This window comes from Oreochromis niloticus, linkage group LG3 (assembly GCF_001858045.2).
Source record: "Oreochromis niloticus isolate F11D_XX linkage group LG3, O_niloticus_UMD_NMBU, whole genome shotgun sequence".
NCBI lineage: Eukaryota > Metazoa > Chordata > Actinopteri > Cichliformes > Cichlidae > Oreochromis > Oreochromis niloticus.
Window position 1 is genome coordinate 74,914,575 of NC_031967.2, and position 23,884 is coordinate 74,938,458.

General features: G+C 40.4%; 1 protein-coding gene across 3 annotated transcripts in view; it reads left to right on the forward strand.

Moving 5' to 3' along the window:
* The first annotated feature begins 7,765 nt into the window (after window positions 1–7,765).
* Window positions 7,766–23,884, forward strand: part of LOC109194179 (alpha-2-macroglobulin-like protein 1) — a 32,922-nt gene continuing 16,803 nt past the window's right edge. For 2 of the 3 annotated variants that reach the window (XM_019357191.2, XM_019357192.2), the window contains exons 1-12: window positions 7,770–8,091; window positions 8,171–8,351; window positions 8,449–8,602; window positions 11,290–11,342; window positions 11,443–11,463; window positions 12,833–12,998; window positions 13,074–13,158; window positions 13,257–13,407; window positions 19,693–19,807; window positions 19,901–20,010; window positions 20,109–20,276; window positions 20,500–20,727. In XM_019357191.2, the coding sequence (XP_019212736.1) occupies window positions 8,012–8,091; window positions 8,171–8,351; window positions 8,449–8,602; window positions 11,290–11,342; window positions 11,443–11,463; window positions 12,833–12,998; window positions 13,074–13,158; window positions 13,257–13,407; window positions 19,693–19,807; window positions 19,901–20,010; window positions 20,109–20,276; window positions 20,500–20,727 (1,512 nt within the window). In that variant the 5' untranslated portion in view covers window positions 7,770–8,011. Of the gene's footprint in view, window positions 8,092–8,170; window positions 8,352–8,448; window positions 8,603–11,289; window positions 11,343–11,442; window positions 11,464–12,832; window positions 12,999–13,073; window positions 13,159–13,256; window positions 13,408–19,692; window positions 19,808–19,900; window positions 20,011–20,108; window positions 20,277–20,499; window positions 20,728–23,884 lie in introns of all 3 variants that reach the window. The other variant, XM_025906096.1, reaches the window with a different exon arrangement.

The window sequence follows — 23,884 nt, forward strand, 5'->3', positions numbered from 1 at the left end:
TTAGTGAATGTGTTTTTGCGCTTTTCAATTTGTTTTTGCGCTTTTCAATTTGTTGTTGCGCTTTTCAATTTGTTGTGCGTTTTGTGATTTGTTTTTGCGCTTTTCAATTTGTTTTTGCGTTTAGTGAATTTGTTTTTGCGCTTTTCAATTTGTTGTTGCGCTTTTCAATTTGTTGTGCGTTTTGTGATTTGTTTTTGTGGTTTGCACTTCAGGGCCACCGTAGGTACCAAAATAAAGACTATTACAGTAGTCAAGCCAGGGTGAAATAAATGCATGTATCACTTTCTCAAAGTCAGCAAATGAAAAAATGTTGTTAGTTTTAGTAAGGGCCCTGAGCAGGAAGAGGTTGGATTTTACAACAGAATTTATGTTTCTCAAATGAAAAGCTGCTATCAAAGAACACTCCCAGATTCTTTGCATAGGGATTTCTGGACTTTTGCAGAGGACCAAGGTCAACCTTAAGAGAAGAATGAGGGTCAGAAGGTCCAAAGAGAACAATCTCAGTTTTTTGGTCGTTTACATTAAAAAAATTAAATGCAAACCATAATTTAATGTCATCAAAGCCGTCTAGCAAAACTTTTAGAGAGTCTGTAGAATTCTTTTTAGAGGAAAGTAAATTTGAGAATCATTGGCATAGCAGCGAAATGAGATTCCATGTTTCCTGAAAATAGAGCCTAATGGGAGCATGTAAAGGGAAAAGAGTACTGGGCCCAGGATAGATCCTTGAGGGACCCCACATTTTTTTTTTTTTTGGGGGGGGGGGGGGGGTGTTTCTGTCACCAAACCTGACAGAAAAACTTCTATCAGTTAAATAGGATCTGAACCATTCAAGTGCAGTTCCTTTAATACCCACACAGATCTAAAAGCACTAAAATGGCAGACTTACCAGAGTCAACAATTAATGAAAGATCATTAAGAACTTTTAAAAGCACCATCTCAGTGCTATGTAGTGCTTTGAAACCAGACTGAAATGTTTCTGAGATGTCATTAATTTCCAGAAAAGCCTGGAGCTGAAAAAATACATTTTTTCCAGGATTTTCTCCTCCCTCACAGAGAGAATTATGATCTTTTTTTCTGCTTGGCCATCACCTAAAGATTTACACTATCTGTTTAACGTCTCCCATTACAATGGTCTCACTGTGTCAGTGTGTGTGTAGAACATAAGACCCATTTATAGAACACATGCATACAACTAAGGGAGAAAAGGTACATTACTAATACTAAGGTAATATGATTAAAATATATGATTAATAAATGAGAAAAGAAATCTGCCATAGCAACAATAAAAGTAAACTTATTCAACAGTTGTATTGTCTGGTCACAGGTATAATTCATTCAATTTCATGGAGAATTTGTAAATTTGTAAGACGCACACATGCTTTCAGGATTTTATTAATATTTGTTCTGAAGTGATGAGGGATGTGATGCAAAATTGAGAAAAGTTTCAGTTTCACTCTATGAATGGAACGCTCTACATGTATTCTTGTGTGGGAGATCAGCCTGTTATCGTTCACGTCCTCCTATGTGAATTGTCCATTGGTAAGGAAAGATGGAACGTTCTTCTGGTGGGATGTCTTGAATTGTGAAGCCCTTATCTGCAATGACCATGTCACCTGGTTGTAGACTTTGCAGTACTCCACGGTCAGCTCTTATGGCCTTATCTGAGGCACTTCCTTACTCCTAGAGTATTTAAAAAAAGAATGGGAGGCAAAGCCTTCAGTTTTAAGGCCCCTCTTCTGTGGAACCAGCTTCCAGTTTGGATTCGGGAGACAGACACTATCTCTACTTTCAAGATTAGGCTTCAAACTTTCCTTTTTGCTAAAGCATATAGTTAGGGCTGGACCAGGTGACCCTGAATCCTCCCTTAGTTATGCTGCATTAGGTGTAGGTTGCCTGGGGATTCCCATGATGCATTGAGTTTTTCCATTCCAGTCACCTTTCTCACTCACTATGTGTTAATAGACCTCTCTGCATTGAATCATACTTGTTATTAATCTCTGTCTCTCTTCCACAGCATGTCTTTATCCTGTTTTCCTTCTCTCACCCCAACAAATCACAGCAGATGGCCCCGCCCCTTTTATTTTTGATCCGTTCCATAATGTCTAATAAGCCTCATACAGTTAAGCACCAATAGTCAGTACATGACAGAAACACTGGCTTCATCTCTATTAACAAACATAGTACACATATATGTGTAAATAGAAACAAAGAGATGTTAGATGACAACTGTGTAATTCTACTAGAAACAGTCGATCATTTTTGTCAAAGCTGAACCCAGGGATAACTACGCTAAATTAGTATTTTTTAGCTTACAGCTACAATAAGCATAACAGTTACTGTTAGGCAATCATTTGTTAACATGACACTTTTTCTTATACATGTAATACATTTATTACCAACCTGAGAGTTTATTAACCGGTACTCGATTACTCTGGGCTTAAATTATTTCATTTTCAAAATATAAAATTCAATTTAGTGACGATCACTTTCAAACCAATTCATTGGATTTCAAATTGGACTAATTCAAATTTATTTTTAGAAGCTTTTATTCAAGTTGAGCAATTTTTGATGGCACAAAGTTCTGCCCATATTCCTCCCCCAAACCCAAACCAATCAGATTTTTTGCATCCAAGTCTGTGGTTGGCTGGTTTTGTGGCACAAATATAGCGGTGTACAGAAAGAGTTGAATGCGCACACAGTGGCGGTCCTAGCCTGTTTGGCGCCCTGGGCGAACACTCCCTCTGGCGCCCCCCCCCCCCCCCCCCCCCCCCCCCCACACACACACACACACACATATGAAGAGAGAGAGAGAGTATGCATAGTATGCAAACGGCTACTAAACAGACATCATAATTCATCATACAATGAGAACAGGACAAATCAACAATTAACACTGACTAATTAATATTATATTATTGTATATATTGTTTGGAGTTTAGTCTGTTACTGTAACTATTTTTACCATTTCTTCTTGGAGGAACTGTAACCCACATAATTTCCTTAGGGATTAATAAAGTATTCTGATTCTTAATGTTTTAGGATACATGACCTGCCATTATCCAATGACACATCTGCTTACCTGTATCTTTTGCTCGTTTCTCCTTCTAGGAGCCATAATTAAATGTATTGAATTTTAATGATCACTGGGTTTTCATTTGTTTGGTTGCTATGGTGATGTGTAACGGGAGTCACGTGGGTGCTAGCGGTGACATTAAGAGGGCGTTGTCAGTGAGTCTTTCACTGGTTTGATTTTGACAGAGAGGAGGGCTGGGTAGCCGTAGTTTTTGTTGACCACAGCACAACGAGTTTCCCCTTCTTGCATTAGAGCCTGTGATGTTTTAAGAGTTTGAATCGCGAGCCGATCACATTGCTCTGTAAACTTTTCAAGCACTTTAATAAACAAGCAAGCAATTCCACCTCTCGCATTATTGCGTAAAGTTGACAGCGCGTCAGGCAAATAGGCTCAGTCCCCGGCCTCTAGCGACTGTGGAAGTCGCTACACTCCTCCTCTTCTTTTCTCTTTTTTTAAACTTTAAAAACGGGTTGTGTGTGAGACTTTAAATCAACAAAATATAAAATATACATTTTAAATTATTATTGATCCCTTTACCCCTGGTCCTAAAGTGTATATTCATGTTTTTACTCTTAAATATTTATTGTTTGTTTACTTGCAGTGCTGTAACTGGAGCCTCGTCGTCTCGTCTCTCTATATACTGGACTGTATGTAGCGGAGATGACAATAAAGTTTACTTTGACTTCAGCAGCGAGCAGGCGCACCGAGGGCTCTTGCACTCACTTTTCGTGTATAGAAAAACATCGGTGCAAATTATAATCGTGGCTCAAGAGTTGAGAGTTCGCCTTGTAATCGGAAGGTTGGCGGTTCGAGCCCCGGCTTGGATAGTCTCGGTCGTTGTGTCCTTGGGCAAGACACTTCACCCGTTGCCAGCTGGTGGTGGTCAGAGGGCCCGGTGGCGCCAGTGTCCGGCAGCCTCGCCTCTGTCAGTGCGCCCCAGGGTGGCTGTGGCTACAATGTAGCTGCCATCACCAGTGTGTGAATGTGTGTGTGAATGGGTGGATGACTGGATGTGTAAAGCGCTTTGGGGTCCTTAGGGACTATTAAAGCGCTATATAAATACAGGCCATTTATCATAATGTCTGGTGTTTTCGTGTTTGTTGGTTTGTTTTTATTTTGTTTTATTTTGCGAGTTGGTTATTAGATGCTGCTCGAGCCAGCCAGAGAATCGTCCGCCGCCCCGCCCTCTCCTCCCTGTGCCGCAAGCAGCAGACGCACCTCGCAAACGAAGGGCGCCCTTACTCCCAGCAAATGGGCGATAGAAAACCGATCGGTGCCTATGCCATTCCCAATATGCGCTGGCATGATGTCGGGGCAGCAATATTTTTCTTTTTTTTTTGACGATGCCAGTGATGCCGCCCCCCACCACGATGCCGCCCCGGGCAACCGCCCGTGTCGCCCGTATCTAAAACCGCTACTGTGCGCAAGGCAGAAATGTTGAGAGCGCAAGCAACACATTGCGAACAAGTGCAAAAACTGAGCGAGAGGGGCTGCTGTTGTGTTTATATATGGATAATAGCGAACACTGAAATACAGTTTTTGCACGCAGCAATGAATTTTGTTCACTCAAATTTAGCTTTTCTTCGCTCAAAATAAATTTCTTCTCAAAATGCAACACTTGCACCTGCAAATTTTTATAACCTGCGCTCGGAATAGTGGCACAAAAAAAAAATAAAACAAAAATAACGCCATAGTTACACTCAGTAGCACAGGAACAGAGCAGGAGGGAAAGACAGAGAGAAAGAAAGCCAGGCACAACAACGTCACATTAGAAAGGTATAGTAATCATCCACAACTATTTTCAGTTGCAGATGATAAAGAATTCAGAAAGTTTTTTCATGCAGGCCCATATGACAGAGAATGTGCATCTTCTTTTTGTTTTCATATTTTAATTGACATTTAATTGTGCTGTGGTTTGCAGTGTTTTGTGTTGTTTCACTTTAATTTTGTTTAAAAGGAAAAAGCTGAAAATTTGAATAGTTAAAAGTTGAAATGTGAATCGTTGGTTTTTGTATTATATGATTTATTTATTACATTTTATGTGGAGTAAGTAAATAAAAGTATTTACAAACTCCAAAACACGTAAAAACTCAGAAGCACGTAAAAAGTCAGAAGCACGTAAAAACTCCAAAATACGCAAAAATTCCAAAACACGTACGAACTCTGAAGCACGTAAAAACTCCAAAACTCGCAAAAACTCCAAAACACGTAAAAACTCAGAAGCACGAACAAATTCTTAAATACAACAGAAGTGCTCCAGGATGCTAGGGGCAGTGTTGAGCTTTGTCACCTAGTGGCTACACAAGCCAGCAAGTACCAACGACCGGATTTGGTGTGTGGTAGTAACAGGTAAATGAACTTTTTTTTAAATTATTTGAATATATATGAGTGCTTGTGTATAAATACACAAACAATACACATATGCTTTCAATTGTGTAATTTAAGTGATCTACGTAGCTGTGCTTTGGAAGTTCAGTTAACGCTAGCAATGTCATGGTCCCCGTGCCTGCCCAGCCGGCCTCACAAGGCTACACTTGTGTTTTTGCTTTCACTCTCTCTCCTCTACCTCTCTGCCTGGGCGGAGCTCACAGCTGGCTCCCGCCCTTGGCTCACACAGCTGTTGGCGATCAGCTGATTACCAATCTACTATTTGAGGCTGGGCCACAGATCCTCTCATCGCTGGATGATTGTGCTACTGACGTTAGTCTTTCTTTCCAGCTCCCATGGTCTCATACCTTTACGCCCTACCTTCGTGACTTGTGAGTGATTTCTCCCTTTCTTGTTCCAGTTTATCTTCCCGGACCTGTGACCTCCCCGCGGTACGAACGTGTGTGAGTTGGATGTGAGGACGTGAGCGAGCGTGAGAGAGAGAGCCTTCCCCTAATCCCCTGGAACCCTGAACTTTTCCCCGTCACTGTATATATTACTGCACTGGTGTGTAAATAAATGGTGTTCTGAGACGTCAACCTGCTCTGCGCTTGAGTCCCTGCTTTCAGATTGTGACAAGCAATGTGTTTTAGTTTGTATGTGCTTTTTGGAGTTTGCACGTGCTTGGTCTCAAGGGGCCACCGTATATTTTTATATATAAACATATACGGTAATAAAATAAAACCACTTATTTTACATTAGTAATTCCTTTTGTGCATAATTTTATATTGTTGTTGATAATACATTAATTAAAGCAACAAAACAACCTGAAAAGCTGGTTCAGAGCCGAAAGAGCCGGCTCTTTTTAGTGAGTCAAGCCGAAAGAGTCGGAATTCCCATCACTACTCTGTTCCTGTGCTACTTTACTGCCAGTGTAACTACCGCCCCTCCCCCCTCTGCTCAGCGCAAGCACAAGGCTCACGTGCGGAGTGAAGCGGAAAAAAAGTGCGAGAGAGAGAGAGGGTGAGAGAAAGGAAAAAAAAAAAAATCGTCTCTAAGCTGAGTTTTGTTCGCGACCGACACATCACTAATGTCACTGCTTTCGTCCAGAGTTACTCATACAAGGTTATGCATTTGTGCCTAAGAAATGCTCCAGCTCCTCATGAGGTAATACTGGTGGATGTCAGTAATGTGGGTGCTGGAGCTGCTTTTCTGCCTAACAACACCCTTCGTGTTTTAATTAACTAACGTGCACGAAATAAAACTTGGCATTCACTGTTTTAAAATTGATTTCATAAAAGTATTAATTTGGCTTAAAGGACTTTATTACAGAATTCCTTTGTGTAGTAAAATTTATAAGAGAACATTGTTGAGCTGTTAAAATTGGAGACAATCACAATCATTTTCACCCACATTTATGAAGTTTGTCACAATTTAAATGAGCATGCTGTTTAGGGTCCTTGGTCACACGTTCAAGCGCTTTCACTGTGAGTGAGCTCATGTCATAAATAAATGTATCATAATAAATATCTAATAATGATAACAGCAGCAAATATTCAGTATATCAGTACAGACTCCAGTCTTTCATTTAACTGTTTTTAAACAAACTTTATTTTCTGCATTTGTTAATAAGTATTAACAAACTGTATTAACATTTATGGATTAACACATCTGTATGTGTGTAAAGCATGCCCCCCCACAGCGCCTTAGTGATCCAGAACAAACAAAAATCCTATTCCCGTAAAGGCAAATCGAGGGTAAACAAGGCAAATAGAATGACATGGGGTAATACTGCTGGGTCCAGAGGGTCAGAGATAATGACTCATTCTCAGCAATGTTACAGTTTAAAAACCAGACTACATTTCCATCCACAGCAGCAGTGTGACTGTCACTGCAGTTATTTCAGTGGGCTGAATTATGATCTGTGTTGTTTACCAAAGTGCAACAAATAGCTGTTTAACATGATTCATTTTGAATTCTTACAGAAACATTGTCATATTTGTCTTAAAGTGTGTATAGCAGACTGTGCCTTCACTGATGAATCCACCAGCTCTTTTTGAGCCTGTTATCACTACACAAACATTTGTTTAGTCTTTCCTGAAAAATAAGGTCAAAAACATGGCACAGTCAGACATCCCACGCTGGGTAAAGGGAGTTAAACCTACTGTAACTCCCAGTGATTTTAGAAAATATCAGTAGTTACAGGCTACAGCGGTGTATCCCAGCACTGATGTTAAGTCAAACATGGACACATACAGAATAGAAATAACATTTTTTGTGAAAGCCAAATTAAATTTGGAGGTGATTTAGCACTGTTAAAATCGGAGCACTGTATGTTACTGTAATGTTTTACACTGAACGACAAACTTTAGTGTTGTGTATAGTTTAGTGTTCAGTGCTGAAAGCAGGATTTGGATTTTGAACTGTAAATGTGTAAGTGATTGACTTTGTGGAGATCAGAGTACATGAGTGCGTTTCAAACACGTGGCTGTTACAGTATATGTGGGTGGGGACGATCTGTGTCAGCCAATATTTAGCAGGAGGTGACACTGAGGATTGTCACAATCAGTCATGGACCGTCTCTGGATCCTGAGCTGCACTCTCTGTGTCCTCCTGAGCTGGATGCATGTGGATCAAGCAGTGGCTGAACCGTGAGTTTGTCTTCAGCGTGTTTTTGTCTGTGTAAGTTGTTCACTGCAGTAACTGCTGTATGTGCAATGCTGTATGCAGCCAGTACCTGGTGGCCATTCCTGCAGTTATTGACGCTGGAGCTGAGGCCAAATTCTGTGCAACTCTCCGACAGCCCACTGGGACTCTGGTCATGACTGTCACTTTGAAGTCGAGAGAGAAGAACACGACCTTATTCACACATACGTCAAATGAGGCCTTTCAAACCTGTGTTCAGTTTGAGGTCCGCAACCAGCACTTTCACACACAAAGTGTGTTTGTTAGTTTTTATAGCAAGCATTATTGGCTTAAATGACTATCTAAATATCCCACTGTCCCAGGCTCCTTTGGTACAAAAGGAGGTGCAAGACTTTCAGGTGGAGGTACGAGGAGACACATTTTACTCCAAACAAGTCAGAAAAGTGATGATCCGAGCGTCTGATACCTTCACATTCATCCAAACAGACAAACCCATCTACCTCCCTGGACAAAAAGGTAACAATGTGCTGTTATTTTATATATGACATGTAGTTCATTCCATATCAAATCATCATGAACCAGCTGCTCCACCATCTTCAATTTGTATAACAAGTTTTATGGTGTAAAATTTGGACACACATACAGTGATTGATGTGAAGTGTTTGGTTCATATAGCAAATGCTTTTCACCATATTTTAAACGTCCATTGACCGAGATGTTTGTTTGCACTTTGAGTCGATCTTTGAGTCGAACAGAACTATTTAAAAAAAATTCTCACAAGCTTCATGTTTGAGCTCACACTAATGAAGAACTTCACATTGCAACAAAGACAGCCAGTGACAACGTCTGAATGGTATGTAGTTGTATTTCACAGTAATGCAAAATAAAACATGCAGAATACTCAGAGTGCACAACTTCCCCCAAAGAGCAAAGGCCAAGTTATATTTTCCATTTTGAGACCTTCGCTGTGATGGAGAATTAGACAGTAATTGAGATTAATTTAGGAATAAACTAAGGGGCATTACTCAGACATGATTTATTTTTTGTCCCCGATTACAGAGTCAAATTCATTTTATGTGAAAGTTTAATGGTTTTATCTTTAATAGTTTTATTGTTCACAATTAAATAATTATGTTCAAACATGGAATTCAAAGTACAAAAAAACATGAGTGAAGTATATGGAGGGCCACGGGTGCCAAAATGTATGAAACACATAATTAGATAATAAATTAAATGTCTCATTAATTAAAATATAAATTAGTGATATTAGTGATATCAATTAAATTTCAATAAATTATATATATAGATAGATATAGATATAAATATAGACATATATATATATATACAATAGACATTAATTAAATATTAATTACTTCATTTAAAAAATGTAATAAATTATTTAAATCATGTGAAAAAGTTTCTGTTCATCTGGATGTTTTCAGTTCCAGTTGCTAAGGCCAGTTCTCCTAAGGCATCGAATGATTTTAGGCCTGTGGTTCTCAATTCTTTAGTGATGAAGTCATTTGAGAAGATAATTAAGGAGATTTTAATGCATGTTGAACAACATCTTGACCCCTTCCAGTTTGCCTGTAGAGCAGGGAGAGGTGTGGAGGATGCTGTTGTCAGACGCCTGCATCTCTCGTATAAGCATCTTGAGGCCCCTCACACCCATGCAAGGTTATTATCTGCTGACTTTTCATCGGCATTCAACACAATTAAACCCTTCTTACTTGCTGACAGGCTTTACAATCATTTTAAACTTGACACTAGTCTGATTGGCTGGCTGACAGACTTTTTAACTAAGGTCACAATGCGTGAGGGTGAATCATGTACTTTCTGACGTGCTCTCCGCCTCTACTGGATCTCCCAGGGGTGCTGCCTCTCTCCCCTTATGTTCGTTCTGTACACAAATGAGTGTCGCAGCAATTTCACAAACAGACACATCCTGAAGTTTGCTGATGACACAGTGATCGTCAGTCTTCCTGTGGGGGACGAGTCAGGCCATGGACAGGTTGTAGATGGTTTTGTGGCTTCGTATGATGAGTCTTTCCTTTCACTGACTGTGTCAAAAACTAAAGACATGATTATTGATTTTAGGAAGTCCTCTTATAGCTCATCACCTACTATGATTAAAGCTGTCCCCTTGTGGGACAGTAAAGAATTTGAATTTGGGGAAACCCTGAACCAATGACTTTCTTTTGGGTACGATACCAGAGCTCTGCTTTGGACTTCCTCTGTGTGCAGAACCTAACAGCCCATTGTTAGTCAGTGGTGCTTGTGTCAGTCATTATGCAAATGTACTGTTTATACGATTGAGGAAACCTGCAGTCATCTGAGATTGAAGAAGTCACCTGGATCAGTGACGAAACGTTTCTCCCACTGAAAACGTCCACATGAACAGAATCAACTCTGGGGGTTTTCCTTACCTGGATGATTGAGTGTACACTAACAGATATTTAGGTATTTATGTCTAATTTCCAGTTTCCAACACATATTTAATGACCTTGTTATATATTTCATTCATTATTTCTCATTTTGATTATTTATAAGGATATTTAATTATTTAACTGTCCAATTAATGATTTTCAATTTAATTAATTATTGTATGTTTCCTCTTCTTCAGTGTTCATTAATCAGTTTTATCTGTCACCCATCAAACAGAGACAATTTAGACAGAGTCCAAAGTAATGCTTTGGCCTGGTGTTTGGTTATCTAGTGTGCCCTGCTTAATACACACAGTTCATTTGGACCTGATGGAGCTACACCATAAGCAGTATTTTGAAATACTTGCCGCGTCACTAAATATGTTTTGAATATTTTTATGTAGTGTAACCTTCGAGTATTTGGCCGGTCTGTCCACGTTACCACCATTAGTCCATTATCTGAGATCTGTATTGACTTGCTATGTAGGGTAAAAATCAGATGTTGTGTTTGTTGATAAATTGCAGTGACAGATTAATTCACGATGCACTGCAGCACAGCAACCATGAAATATTTAATTAAAAATTGAAAAACAAAATACATAATTTAATTAATAATACATTTTTTTAGATATTTAATTAATTATTTCAATTTTAATTAGTTAATTAATTATGTGTCTATTTTGTTAATTTTAGCAGTCATGGCCCCAACCCTAATGGACCTTTCTTTTAAAGTATAAGGAGAGAAACAGAGAGATAATCTCTTTAAACTTTTTCTCACAGTGAATTTTAGAGTCGTTACGATGGATAATAAGATGCGACCGGCCAATCAGTTGGTGAGTTTTTGAACAGTGTTATTAATGCTGTTTAGAATTGGCATGCAGTGATTTACACAACAATTTCTTAACTCCGCCTGTCTTTGGTTCTTTCTTTCAGTATGATGTCATTGAACTTCAGGTAAGAGAATATCTCCAGAAAAGGTTTTTACTTCTCTTGTAATGCATCAACACAATGCTGAACACATGGAGTCAGTCAGACTTGATTGTTCCCTGTTCACTGCTTGCATACGCTGCTTCTGCAGTATTACTCAAAGTCACTGACAGTGCAACGTTTCACATTGGACAAATTGGGTTGCATATATACAGAGGTGGGTCAAGTATCCAAAAATGTTATTCAAGTAAGAGTAGCATTGCTTTAAAATATTATTAAGTAAAAGTGAAAAGTAGTGGTCAAAAAAACACACCGAGAGATTGCTGTCAGTGCTCGTAGGGTCAGGTGCAGCTGCCATTCCAGCCAGCCTGTAAGCCTGTATAATGATATTGACAACTAAGAGTTGTACTGGTCTTACAGCCAACAGGAAAATATCCAGAATACCAGATTACCAGTCAAGCCCTGCTGTCACCACAACTTTGCACTGCCAGTAAAATTAGAAAGCCCTGTGACTCATAGCTGACAATGGCATTACCGGCTTTTTATTCCTTTAATTGGTATTATAGAAAATGAACAAATAAACAAATGTTCAAAAGAATTATTGTGTTTTTACATCTGCCTTTTCATTGGAAGCAGGGAAGCAGGGCAAACTGTACACTAAAGTCACTTCACTACAACATCTTTTGCAGGGTTGTTAGATTTTTAGGGCTGTATGCAATAGCCTTTTGTCACTTGATTCCTTGCATGTAATAATAATTTTGATTTAATGACTCCATAAACACAGCCACAGCTTCCCTGTCTTTACAGCTTGGTTTCTTTATATTATTTAATTTTTAAACATTTTCAAACAAGTGCTTCACATTCACAAGGGGACTAAGCTGGCTACAAATGAAGACAGGTCATTTTTAAGTCCCTCTAAATTTATAGAGACAGGGGGGCTCTGTGCATCTCCATAGTGGGCACATATCAAAGTGGCTCTGATCTTGTAGTGGAGACAGTTTGACATAGTATACACAGGTAAGAGGAAGTCAGCCATTTTTAATCACTACAACTTTGATGTATTTTTACTATTTACACATGCTGTACTGTTTTTGACTCAGTTTTCATTGTTTGGTGTATGTAGCAATGCAAATGTCAGTGTTTAGTTATACTTGAGGAAGAAATATGTGGATCAGTTTAGCTCAAATATCCTCAGTCTTTAATGATATTGCAAATATTGTTACTTATCATGTAAAGGCATAGCAATTTGATGTTTTGCTGTACAAAAAGTTAACATGATGACAGGTACAGTGTCAAGCTTATCCAAAATTTTGCATGTGTTAAAAGATACAGCGAGGACACACCTACATACAATCTTGAATCTTGAATTAGGTGTCACTGTCATTTGATTTAACAGGATCCTAATAGTAACAGGATTGGACAGTGGCTAAATGAAACATCCAATAGCAGAATACTGCAGCTTTCTTACTCCTTGGACACTGAGGCCCGTGAGGGACCGTACCAGATTATTGTGTCAATGGGTGAGAGGAATATATCTCACAAGTTCAAAGTGGAGAAATATGGTAAGTTACTGTTATTTATTCTTAAATTCTTTGTTGTAATGGAGTGTAAATGCTGACATTCATATTTTTCCCCAGTTTTACCCAAATATGATGTGACAGTAAATATATCTGAAGAAGTGCTTATTGGGCAGGAAGACGTTGAAGCTAAAGTGTGTGCAAAGTAAGGAAAAGTTCTTTCAGGACAAATTATGTATTGTAAAATCTGGAGTTTGGAGAGCAAACTCAACTCATAATGTTTATTTATTTTTATTTAAATAGGTACACGTATGGACAGCCTGTACCAGGACGTGTTACAGTCAATGTGTGCCGACCTATTAATAGGTATAGCAGTTTTAGTATATCGCTGTACGATTACGATCTTATGGCCCTATGGCAGATGGGTGGCTCCTGCCACGCAGAGACAAAGCAGGTACAGTTATGGATATATTTCTCTTTTTTCTCTGATTCTTTGGGTACATTCATCCACTGCATTAGCATTACAGCATACGGGTTGCCTGCTCTACCCAGTTAAACCGGCTCATACTTGTTTCCTCCATGCGTTTGAATTTTTTAGTGACTGATCAACTGATCTTTCTTGGATGGACATGTCAGCTCCAAAGGAGTGAAGTGGTTATTGTTGGGCCTAAATGGCTGCAAAGGTTGTTTTGGTGCTTCTAATACCTGCTAGATAATTAGCATTACTGGTAGGGCTAAGGCAAGTGGTGTGTCTCATTATGTCTGTCACAGAAAAAAATACAATTTCTGTGAGAAAACTTCAAAAATACTCTGATCAGATTGTGACACTTAAACAAGCTGAATGAATATACACATATCCAAAGATTTGAACAATTTTGACTGATTTACTGAGTTACTGGTACAGTACAGTGTTGTTTTGTCTGTTTGTGCTATATACACAGTATTTTAGTAGTTGGCAGGCCACATTATGGCATCATAATGCGGTACAGTGCAAAAATATTGAGCCACTCCTCTTTGTTTATATGTTCCATGTACATGGGAAATAGCAGTGGTTTACTGACACATGCAAACACAAATGGAAATGCAGCCTGAACTCTCTCAGGCAAGCTTTCATCAGTTCAAGCCCTGCTGTTGTTGGCGTTTGTTTTAGATTCAAAGAACGAAATTGGAATAAAGGATGTGTTTTGGCTACAGGCTGCTTAACAATGTGCTCAGTGTTGGGAAGGTTACTTTTAAAATGTATTCGATTACAGATTACACGCCCCAAAATGTATTTTGTAACGTATTCTATTACGTTACTCAAGGAGAGTAATATATTCTGAATACTTTGGATTATTTAATATATTATCATGCTTTTTACAACTACATGAATGTACTATTGCTGTGATTTATTACTGTTACTGAAGGTTACTCGCCATACCAATACCAACTAGATGTTTAAATCTTAATATAAATGAGTAACAGTAGGTGGACATTAGGTAAGGCTGCACTTTTTGCAGTGATCTCGTATAGAAAACTATTCTGTGCGTATATAAAACAGGTCCGCGGCTCCGAACCGTAGTAAAGGGACCTCTGGCTAATATGTTGGGTTCCGTGTCGGGCTCGTAGCTGAAAACTAGCTTTGCTTTGTTGTCTGGGTCAACTTTGCTTGCAAGAGACAGAGAGAGGCGTTGAAGGGCTGCTCCAACGGAACTTATTGTTTCAGAGGAAAACACGAACACAGTGTACAGTCGAGTCTTAATAGCTTACTTACAGCTGGGCTTTTGGCTGCAGTGGTTATTATTATATTTACATGCTTCCAGCTCCCGTTTCTGCTCGATGACAGCTCAGACTTTTCTCCTTTTTCTCCCTCCGTCGCTCACAGACACATAACAGGTATGGCAGTCCATTCTCCCTGCAGCACGGACTACACTGCCCATTCTTTAGGGCGATGCCTGTAACACTCTGCCTGTTGCCTTCATATTAAATTCTGACATGCGCTGCGAGATTAAGACACAGGCATTAGAGCCTCTTAATGCGTGTTTGTTTGGGTTCCACCAGCGAGGAATTAGGGTGGTTATGGCCTTTGGGAAGAAACTGTTTTTGAGTCTGTGGGCCTTTGTGCTGATGCACCTGTAGCACTTCCCTGAGGGAAACAGGCTGAACATGTTGAAACCAGGGTGGGAGCTGTCCTTGACGATGTTTGCTGATCTGCTGAGGCAGCGGGAGGAATAAATGTCCATCAGGGAGGGGAGAGGGTGGCCGATGATCTTCTGTGCTGCCTTGACTACACTGTAAAGTCTCGCTCTGTCCAGGAGATGTCAGCAGAGATGAGGACACCAAGGAACCGGAAGGTGTTCCCCCCCCCAAGTCAGTGCTTTACCTCCTGAAGTCGACGATGGCCTCTTTGGTTTTCGTAGTGTTCAGTCCCAGGTTGTTTTCTGAACACCAGGCTGCCAACTTCAGGACTTCCTCTCTGTAGTCTGCCTCGTCTTCCTTTGAGATGAGTCCGAGTACCGTGGTGTCATCAGCAAACTTGATGATGAGGTTGTTGTTGTGGGTCGAACTGCAGTCGTGGGTGTAGAGAGAATACAGGAGGGGGCTCAGCACACAGCACACAGTCCTTTATCCAGACAGATGTGAGAGGGGGGAGGCCAAGAGTGACCAGTTTGGTGATGAGGATGTCTGGGATGATTGTATTGAAAGCTGAGTTGTAGTACACAAAAAGCATTCGTTTGTAGCTTTGCTGCTGTTCCAGGTGAGTCAGCACAGCGTGGAGGGCTGTGGCGATGGCGTCTTCTGTGGATCTGTTTGCGCGGTATGCAAACTGGTGGGGGTCGAATTCTGGGGGGAGGTAATCCTTGATGTGCTGAAGGACTAGTCTCTTGAAACATTTCATGATTACCAGCGTGAGGGTGGTAATCATTCAGGCTGGAGATGGGAGACTTCTTCGGCACTGGGATGATTGTGGCTGATTTTAGACAGGATGGGATGGCTGCCTGATCCAGTGAGAGGTTGAAGAGTCTGGTGAAGATGAGGGTGAGCTGGTGTGCACATGCTCTTAGCACCTTGCTAGGTAATCCATCTGGACCGGCGGCCTTCCTGGGGTTCACTGCTAGGAGCACACGTCTGACATCGTGCTCTGTTACAGTGAGTGGAGCGGTGCAGGAACCAGATGAGGATGAGGATGGGAGCAGGGCTGAGGCAGATGAGTGCTGCTGTTGTGGTGTTTCAAAGCAGGCGAAGAAGCTGTTTATTTCCTCTGCCAGCTGCACACTCAGGTTTTCTGTTTTCACAGCCTTGGTGGTTTATGATGTCTTGTATTCCCTGCCACACCTCCCGTGTGTTGTTGCTGGACAGGTGGGACTCGATGTTCCTTTTGTGGTCTGTCTTGGCTTTTTTAATCCCCCTTTTCAGGTCCGCTCAAGGGGCCCTGTGCAGAGCTCTGTCACCTGACCTGAAGGCGGCATCGCGGGCTTTGAGGAGTGAGCGGACCTCGCTGGTCATCTAAGGTTTTTGGTTTGGGAAAACCAAACCAAACCAAAAATGCTTTTTAACAATGTCACGTTGTTAAAATACAGAACTTGATACAGTCCAGTACTGAGCCTGTGAAAGTTTCTAGGTCCTGGTGTTCAAATATGTCCCAGTCTGTCTGTGTGAAGCAGTCCTGTAGTTTGTGCATTTTCAGGCCAGGTTGTAACAGTCTTCGTGGTGGGCCTGGCAGTGCGTCTGAGGGGGGTGTAGGCTGGGGAGAGCAGGAGGAAGAGGTGGTCGGACTGGCCGAGGTTGGGGGGGGTATGGCTCTGTATGCATGCTTGATGTTTGAGTAAATGTTACAGGCCTTCGATGGGGTCTGTTTTTAAACTGTTTTTTTAACAGAAAAGCAGAGACAGGAGACATGAGTTGCGTTTGGTCTGCAGGCTCTTCCTCATCTGATTTATTAACAGAATTAAACAGTTACTTTTCTTTTCATTCAGACATACACCTTTCTCTTTTAACAACACAAACACATTCAATCAGGTCCTTAGGTCAAACCCTTTTGGTTACCTTGCTTTCTCGCAAGAATAAACTTACAAAATATTCATTGTATATGAGTGTCCTTATTTACAATAAATCTGTAACCACATTCTAGTGCTGTTCAGCATCAAAAACATTTCTGTGCAGCACCATTAACACTGCAATTAACCTGTTTATGTCGCCATTATACTTTCTTTATACTTTAACAGATTCAAACAATATATTACTTTTGTAAACAATAAACAAAAATATTCTAGCATTGCTCACAAACAGTTTACAGTCGTCCACAAACAGTACACATCAGACTATTTACATTTGACACATAAGAACTGGGTAGGTTCTAATCAACTATAACTTCAAATAATGTCAGGATAAAAGAATTGTCTAAGAGCTGCATTTGTCACAAAATAAAACAGGTAATAAGACCCGCTGCCTATTTAGACTACGAGTGAAATGGCGGCTTCCATTACAAATGGCGGTATATTTAGCTTTTATTTTCAATCGGTGAAAACAACATTCGTGGTCTTTAAACTAAGACAATAAAAGGTTTCTTGCCTTTATATGTGCATTGCAGTGAGCAAACTTGAACTACTAACCTGTTTTTTTAACAGAAAAGCAGAGACAGGAGACATCAGTTGCGTTCGGTCTGCAGGCTCTTCCTCGTCTGAGGCAGAGAAGCGTTGCAACGGCCTATCGCACTCACCACTATCTCACCCTTGTGGCCATGCCACGCAATTACATTCTCCATAAGTCAAAATGAAAGTGCAATACCACCATAAAATCAGGTCTTTTACATCAATAAATGTTTTACAAAAAAATTACAATTGTGACCATACACTTGTGGGCATCACATAAACATGATCTAGAGTGTTCTCTCCTCTGGTCCCGTTGTTGCACCAGCTTTCATGCACATAGATACGGAGCCCCCCTCCTCTGCTTTTACCGGAGTCCTTTGTCCTGTCCCAGCAGAGCAGAGTGCAGCCTGCTAGCTGCACGCTAACATTGGGTATTCCCAGGTGAAGCCAGGTTTCGGTGATGATCATGGCACAGCAGTCACGAACATAGCGATTTCCCTCTAGTTGGAATTCCAGGTCATCCGTTTTTTTTATAAGGGATCTGGCTTTGGAGAGATAGAGGCTCAGCAGAGGTGGCTTGTGTGGTTGTTTTTTTAGCCTCAGCATGATGCCGGATCTGCGGCCCCGGTTTTGCTTCCTCTTCCTCCATCTGTGCCGCCGCTTAGATCAGATAACAATCCACGGGGAGCCCGTTGGTCTCGCTATGTGATCTTGGATGTAGTGCATGCGATGAAAGTCTCATGAAACACATGTCTGGTGCTGGTCACCGATGTTAATGAGGCCCTGGCGGGTGTAGCGAACTTTGAAAGCAGAGCCGATAGTGCAAAAAGAAATAAGAAGGACGGACAAACTAAGCAAACTAAACAAAAGAAAGTAGTACTGAGACAGAGAGCCGTAAGCCGCTGCAACAGTGTGCGCCGCCATCTTGGATGTTGTGGAGGATATGGCGTCTGTGTTTTCCAAAAAGAATTTCACATTTTGAATCATCTGAGCACAGATTAAGAATGCAAGAATAAAAGAATAAGAATAAGAATAAGAACAACTTTATTTATCCCGAGGGAAATACTTTTGTCATGTACATGCTCAAAGCAGCAGGAGAGACAGAGGAACAGATGAATAAGATATACAATATATACAATGAGAATAGTGTACAGTAATATACAGTAGGATAGTGCAAGACATAGTATCGGACAACTCTAACAAAGTAATATACATAACTATATCCTGGTGAATAAATAACTTAACTATCAGTGCAGGCGATTCTAGAAAGTGACAAAGTATTGTGCAATAGAATAAAGGGAGTAGGAGCGTATGATGGGGGATGAAACAAATATTCAATAAGCACTCTTGGGTAATATTGCACGGTCTGGGAGGGAACAGAATAATATAGGGAATAGTCTCAGGAGAATCACCTACAGAGTGAGGAAGAGTTAAACAGTCTTATTGCCACCGGTACAAAGGATTTACTTCGGGGCAATGAGTCTTTTGCTGCGTTTGCTCCGTTGCAGCGTTTCCTGTTCATATTCACGTTTGACTTCTTTGCTTGGAGCTCTAACCTGCGTTTGTGGATGACACGGTGAACTGTGTTCAGATATTGTGGATTTGTGGCAGTGGAAGTATACCTGAGGCCATGCAGTGATCTGAGTGGCAGAATGATGAGAGTTTTCAATGCAGCGCTGCCTGGGGGCCTGGAGACTGCAGGCATCCGATAGTGAATTTCGGCCTTATCAATTGAACCTTTTGATGACATTATGCACTGCAGACGATGAGATATTCCCCGTCTTGATAATTTTTCATTAATGAAATTATTCTGTCATTGCTCTACAATTTGTGGACACAGTCTTTTGCAGATTTGTAAACCTCTGCCCATCTGTATTTCTGAGAAACTCTGCCTCTCTATGACGATCTTTTTATACACATTTATCTGAATGACCTGTTGCCAGGTAACATAGTTAGTTGCAAAATGTTCCTTCAGCTGTTTTTGTCTAGTACAACTGAGCCCTCCAGACTTTTGTTCCCCCACTCTACATTTTTGAACATTTAATTTAGTTTGAACATTTAATATATTTTATAGATTTGATTGTGAATGAGATTTGATTCTAATTTTGATTTATTCTAGTAAGATTGTATCGCACACAGCAGTGATTTTCTTTCTTTATTCTTTCCAGGCAGACAAGACTGGCTGTGCAACTTTTTCCTTCAACATGTCAATTTTTACTAAAATGGACGAAAAGCTTCAAGATGTTCTGGATATCAGGGCCAAAGTGAAAGAAGAGGGAACAGGCAAGTTGTGTTATTCCTTTAAAATGACACATTAATGTGTATTTAACCAAAAAGGCATTCACAATATTGTAACGTGAATGTTTTTATATTCAGGTGTTTCACTCCCACAAGAGAAGAGAGTCACGATTTCTTACGTCCTTGGAAAAGTGTCTTTTATTAACGTGCCCAAGATTTGGGAACGGGGATCTGATGTGGAAGGAAAAGTAAGCCTAAAATGTTGTTTTCAGCTCAGTTTGTCGTACAAAGCACATTTAAATTGTTTGTATTTTCCATTGATAGAGCATTGTGTGTTTGTCAACAGGTCAGAGCAGTGTACCACAATAATACACCAGTTTGTGATGCACCGGTCTACCTGTTCACGGGACAACTGTGGCAAACACGCTCACTACAAAATCTGACAACTGACAGCAACGGTGTGGCCTCATTTTCTTTCAGCACTGATAACTTTGATGGGGATATCCAACTCCATGTGAGCTGGTACACTGAAACAACACTGTAATTTAATGCACAGCAGCCTGAAACCTCGACTGGTTTCTCATAGGTTCAAATGTCCAAAGATCTAACACAGTAAAAAGTGGCTATACTGAAACAGTTTATGAGTCATCTTCCTCCACATTTGCCTTGCTTATAAATTGTCCAATGTTATTTTTAGATAAGTTTTTTTTTAATTTTTGTTTCCTATCTCCAACTAGGCAAGCCTGACACCAACACTGGGCAACCCAGGATACAGAACTGCACACTATGACAGGGGATTTCACACATTATCCATGTTCCAGCCGTCTTCTCCTGAAATTAAAACAATCAGCTCTCTAGAGGTACAGAAGAAGGACAAACCAGTGTCCTGTGACGCAGAAGAAGACATATCAGTCAACTACACTATAGTGGGAGAGTCTCCGGGGTCTGTGGATGTCATTTATCTGGTGAGTTGTCTCTTAGCTTGTCACTTTATGGCATTACTACAAAGTTCACCATGGCCAGACCTTTTGTGTGTTTGCTAAAAAAGTACTGTTGTAACGCCCATCATGACTGAAGAAGAAACTTTCAGTCCATCATAGGAATCCAGCAACCTCGATCTATTTCAGCATAAATACCTGATCCAGCCCAAACTATATGCTTTAGCAAAAAGGGAAACTAGGGAGGGCGTCTGTCTCCTGAATCCAAACTGGAAGCTGGTTTCACAGACTTCATGTCTGGTTCCTCTGTTCTGTCCATCATCATTTTCTGTCAGCTTAGTAATTAGCCTCAGTGTTTAGTCGTTTGTTGATGATATCCTTAGTTTTCTCTCTCTGTTAATGGTTTATATTCTTAGGCCTTCGTAGATTTAGTCATCTGGGTTCTGTTCTCAGTTAATCGTGCTTTCCCTGTGTTTCTCCTGCACTTTTCAAGTCTCGTCTTTTAGTGACTCCATGTTTAGTTATTTTCTGTTTTATTTTCCAGTCCTTTGTTTTATGCATCTTGTCTTGTTTTCCACATTGAGTTATAGCAGTGTTCCACAGGTGTTTCCTCTCTGTTCTGTTTATTCTCCTGTTCCCAAACACTGTTTCCTGGGATTCCAGTTTTCCTAGAAGTGTATTTCCTTAGTTAGTATTTCCAGTGGACTATCTTGAACTTGCTGTGTTGAAAAACCGTCCACTTGTTTTTCTTCCCACTTCTGTGTCTTGAGTTTTGCATTTGGGTCTGTACCCTGATTGCTACACAGCCTAAAACCCCAAACGGATATGATGGCTATCACAGCAGTAGTTTGTAGCTTTCTCTAACTTGGGTGTAACTGCTCCTGAAGTTTATTGTTGATGTTTGGTGTAGAATAAAGGGACATGCTCCAACTGATGTTTAACCAAAATTTTAATCTCGTCTTCACCAGCAAACACCGTGAAAAACTACAGTGAAAAAAAGAAATGAAAACACATATTGTGTCAGCAAAATAAAATTATAACCGCAAAAAAAACGTACACACAAAGTAAAATACACAACCATACCACGTGTGCCTTTCTACAAAACATTTGTGAGCAGTTGCAGTTCATATTTTTTTCTCCTTATTCACAAGCTAGCTTGTTTGTCTGGCTCGAGTCTTTAGTCTCTGGTGGCATATGCGCCTTAATTGAACATCCCTCCAAAGCACAATACTCAGCTCCATCAGTAGGCGGCAATAATACAACATGGGATTTAGATTAAATACCCTGTTTTATAATCATAAAAAACATTATAATCACAAAAATTGAGAACAAATAAACACATTTCACTATGACAGCTACACTGGGTATGAACAAGTTAGGTCACGAAACAGATGCTAGAGACGTATAAAGAATTAGAAAAATATAATAACAAAAGACAAGTACTAGTACTGCAAATAAAGCAACATAGTAAAGCTGTCACAAGATAAATTAGTGATCTAGTCAAATTGAACAGAGAGATTTATAGTACATCGTTTACAGTTACAGACCCAAAATTGGGTCTGTAACTTGTCTTTAAACAGTTTAATTACTAAGAGCTGTTATTTCACTCCTTTCCATTGGCAGATTTTATCCTTTAGGCCTGAGGATGCTTTGAAGGTCTGAAGACAATTTTCTACGAGCAACTTTTAAAATTCATAAGATATCAGAATTTCAGCCACAAAACTGCACCAATTTACAGTCAAAAGTTTGGACACCTACTTATTTTATGGTTTTTCCATATTTTCATGACTATTTTTTTTAATTTTTTTTTTTGCTAAAGCATATAGTTAGGGCTGGACCTGTTAGGTTAAGGCTGTGTGCAGGCAGGAGTGGTGGTAAGGAGGACCCAAAGTGCAGACGCTCGAAGGCAAAAGTGTATTTCAAAAACTCAGCTTTAATGCTGGACGGCAAAAAGTAACAAAAACCCCGAAAATACAAAATAAACTTACATGAAACAGGCAGACGGAACACACAGCAAAATGAACGGTAGATCACGACACAGGCACAAAGAAACACAGGGCTTAAATACATAGAGGGAGCAATCAGGGAAAGGACAACAGGAGGGAAACACAGCTGGGGCAAATCAGAACTGACGAGACCAGGAAGCGTAAACTGAACACACTGAGATAAGACAGACCTTCAAAGTAAAACATGAAACACATAACACAGACTGAACAAAAGACACAGACTCACATGCAGGCACTACAGAGGGAACAGAGACGTGGGACCAGGGCAGACACAGACACTGACTGGACACGGGGATATGGCGGACAGGGGAGACAGCAACTAAGGATTACACCGAGACAAACCATAAGACATGACTCTAACAAAAACCCAAAGACTAGAAATTATAAATAATATAATAAACCCAAAAACCCTGGGCCAACGACCCAGGCATCCTAACAGGACCAGGTGACCCTGAATCCTCCCTTAGTTATGCTGCAATAGACGTAGGCTGCCGGGGATTCCCATGATGCATTGAGTTTCTCCTTTCCAGTCACCTTTCTCACTCACTATGTGTTAATAGACCTCTCTGCATCGAATCATACCTGTTATTAACCTTATTGTAGGGTCTACCTTACAATATAAAGCACCTTGAGGTGACAGTTTTTTTGATTTTGAGCTGTATAAATAAATTGAATTATTTCCATTGTAGATTCTCACTGAAGGCATCAAAACTATGAATGAACACATATTTAATCATTTGGTGAACAATGCTGAGCACTTGTTGGCCTTTTTGCCCTCCATCTCATCCCAAACCATCTTAAGTCAGGTGACTGGAGGCCAGGCCATCAGGTGCAGCACTCCATCACTCTCCTTCTTGGTCAAACAGCACTCACACAGCCTGGAGGTGTGTTTGGGGTCATTGTCCTGTTGGAAAATAAATGATGCGATGGCATGTTGCTGCAGGATGCTGTGGCAGCCATGCTGGTTCAGTGTGCCTTCAGTTTTGAATAAATCCCCAACTGTGTCACCAGCAAAGCCCCCCACACTATCACACCTCCTCCTCCATGCTTCACAGTGGGAACCATGCATGTAGAGACCATCTGAGGACTACTCCGAGGACTCTAAAACATAAAACATATTTAGAGTTATTTATATATTTGTCTTTGCTTCACCTACAATGTAGAAAGTATTAAAATAA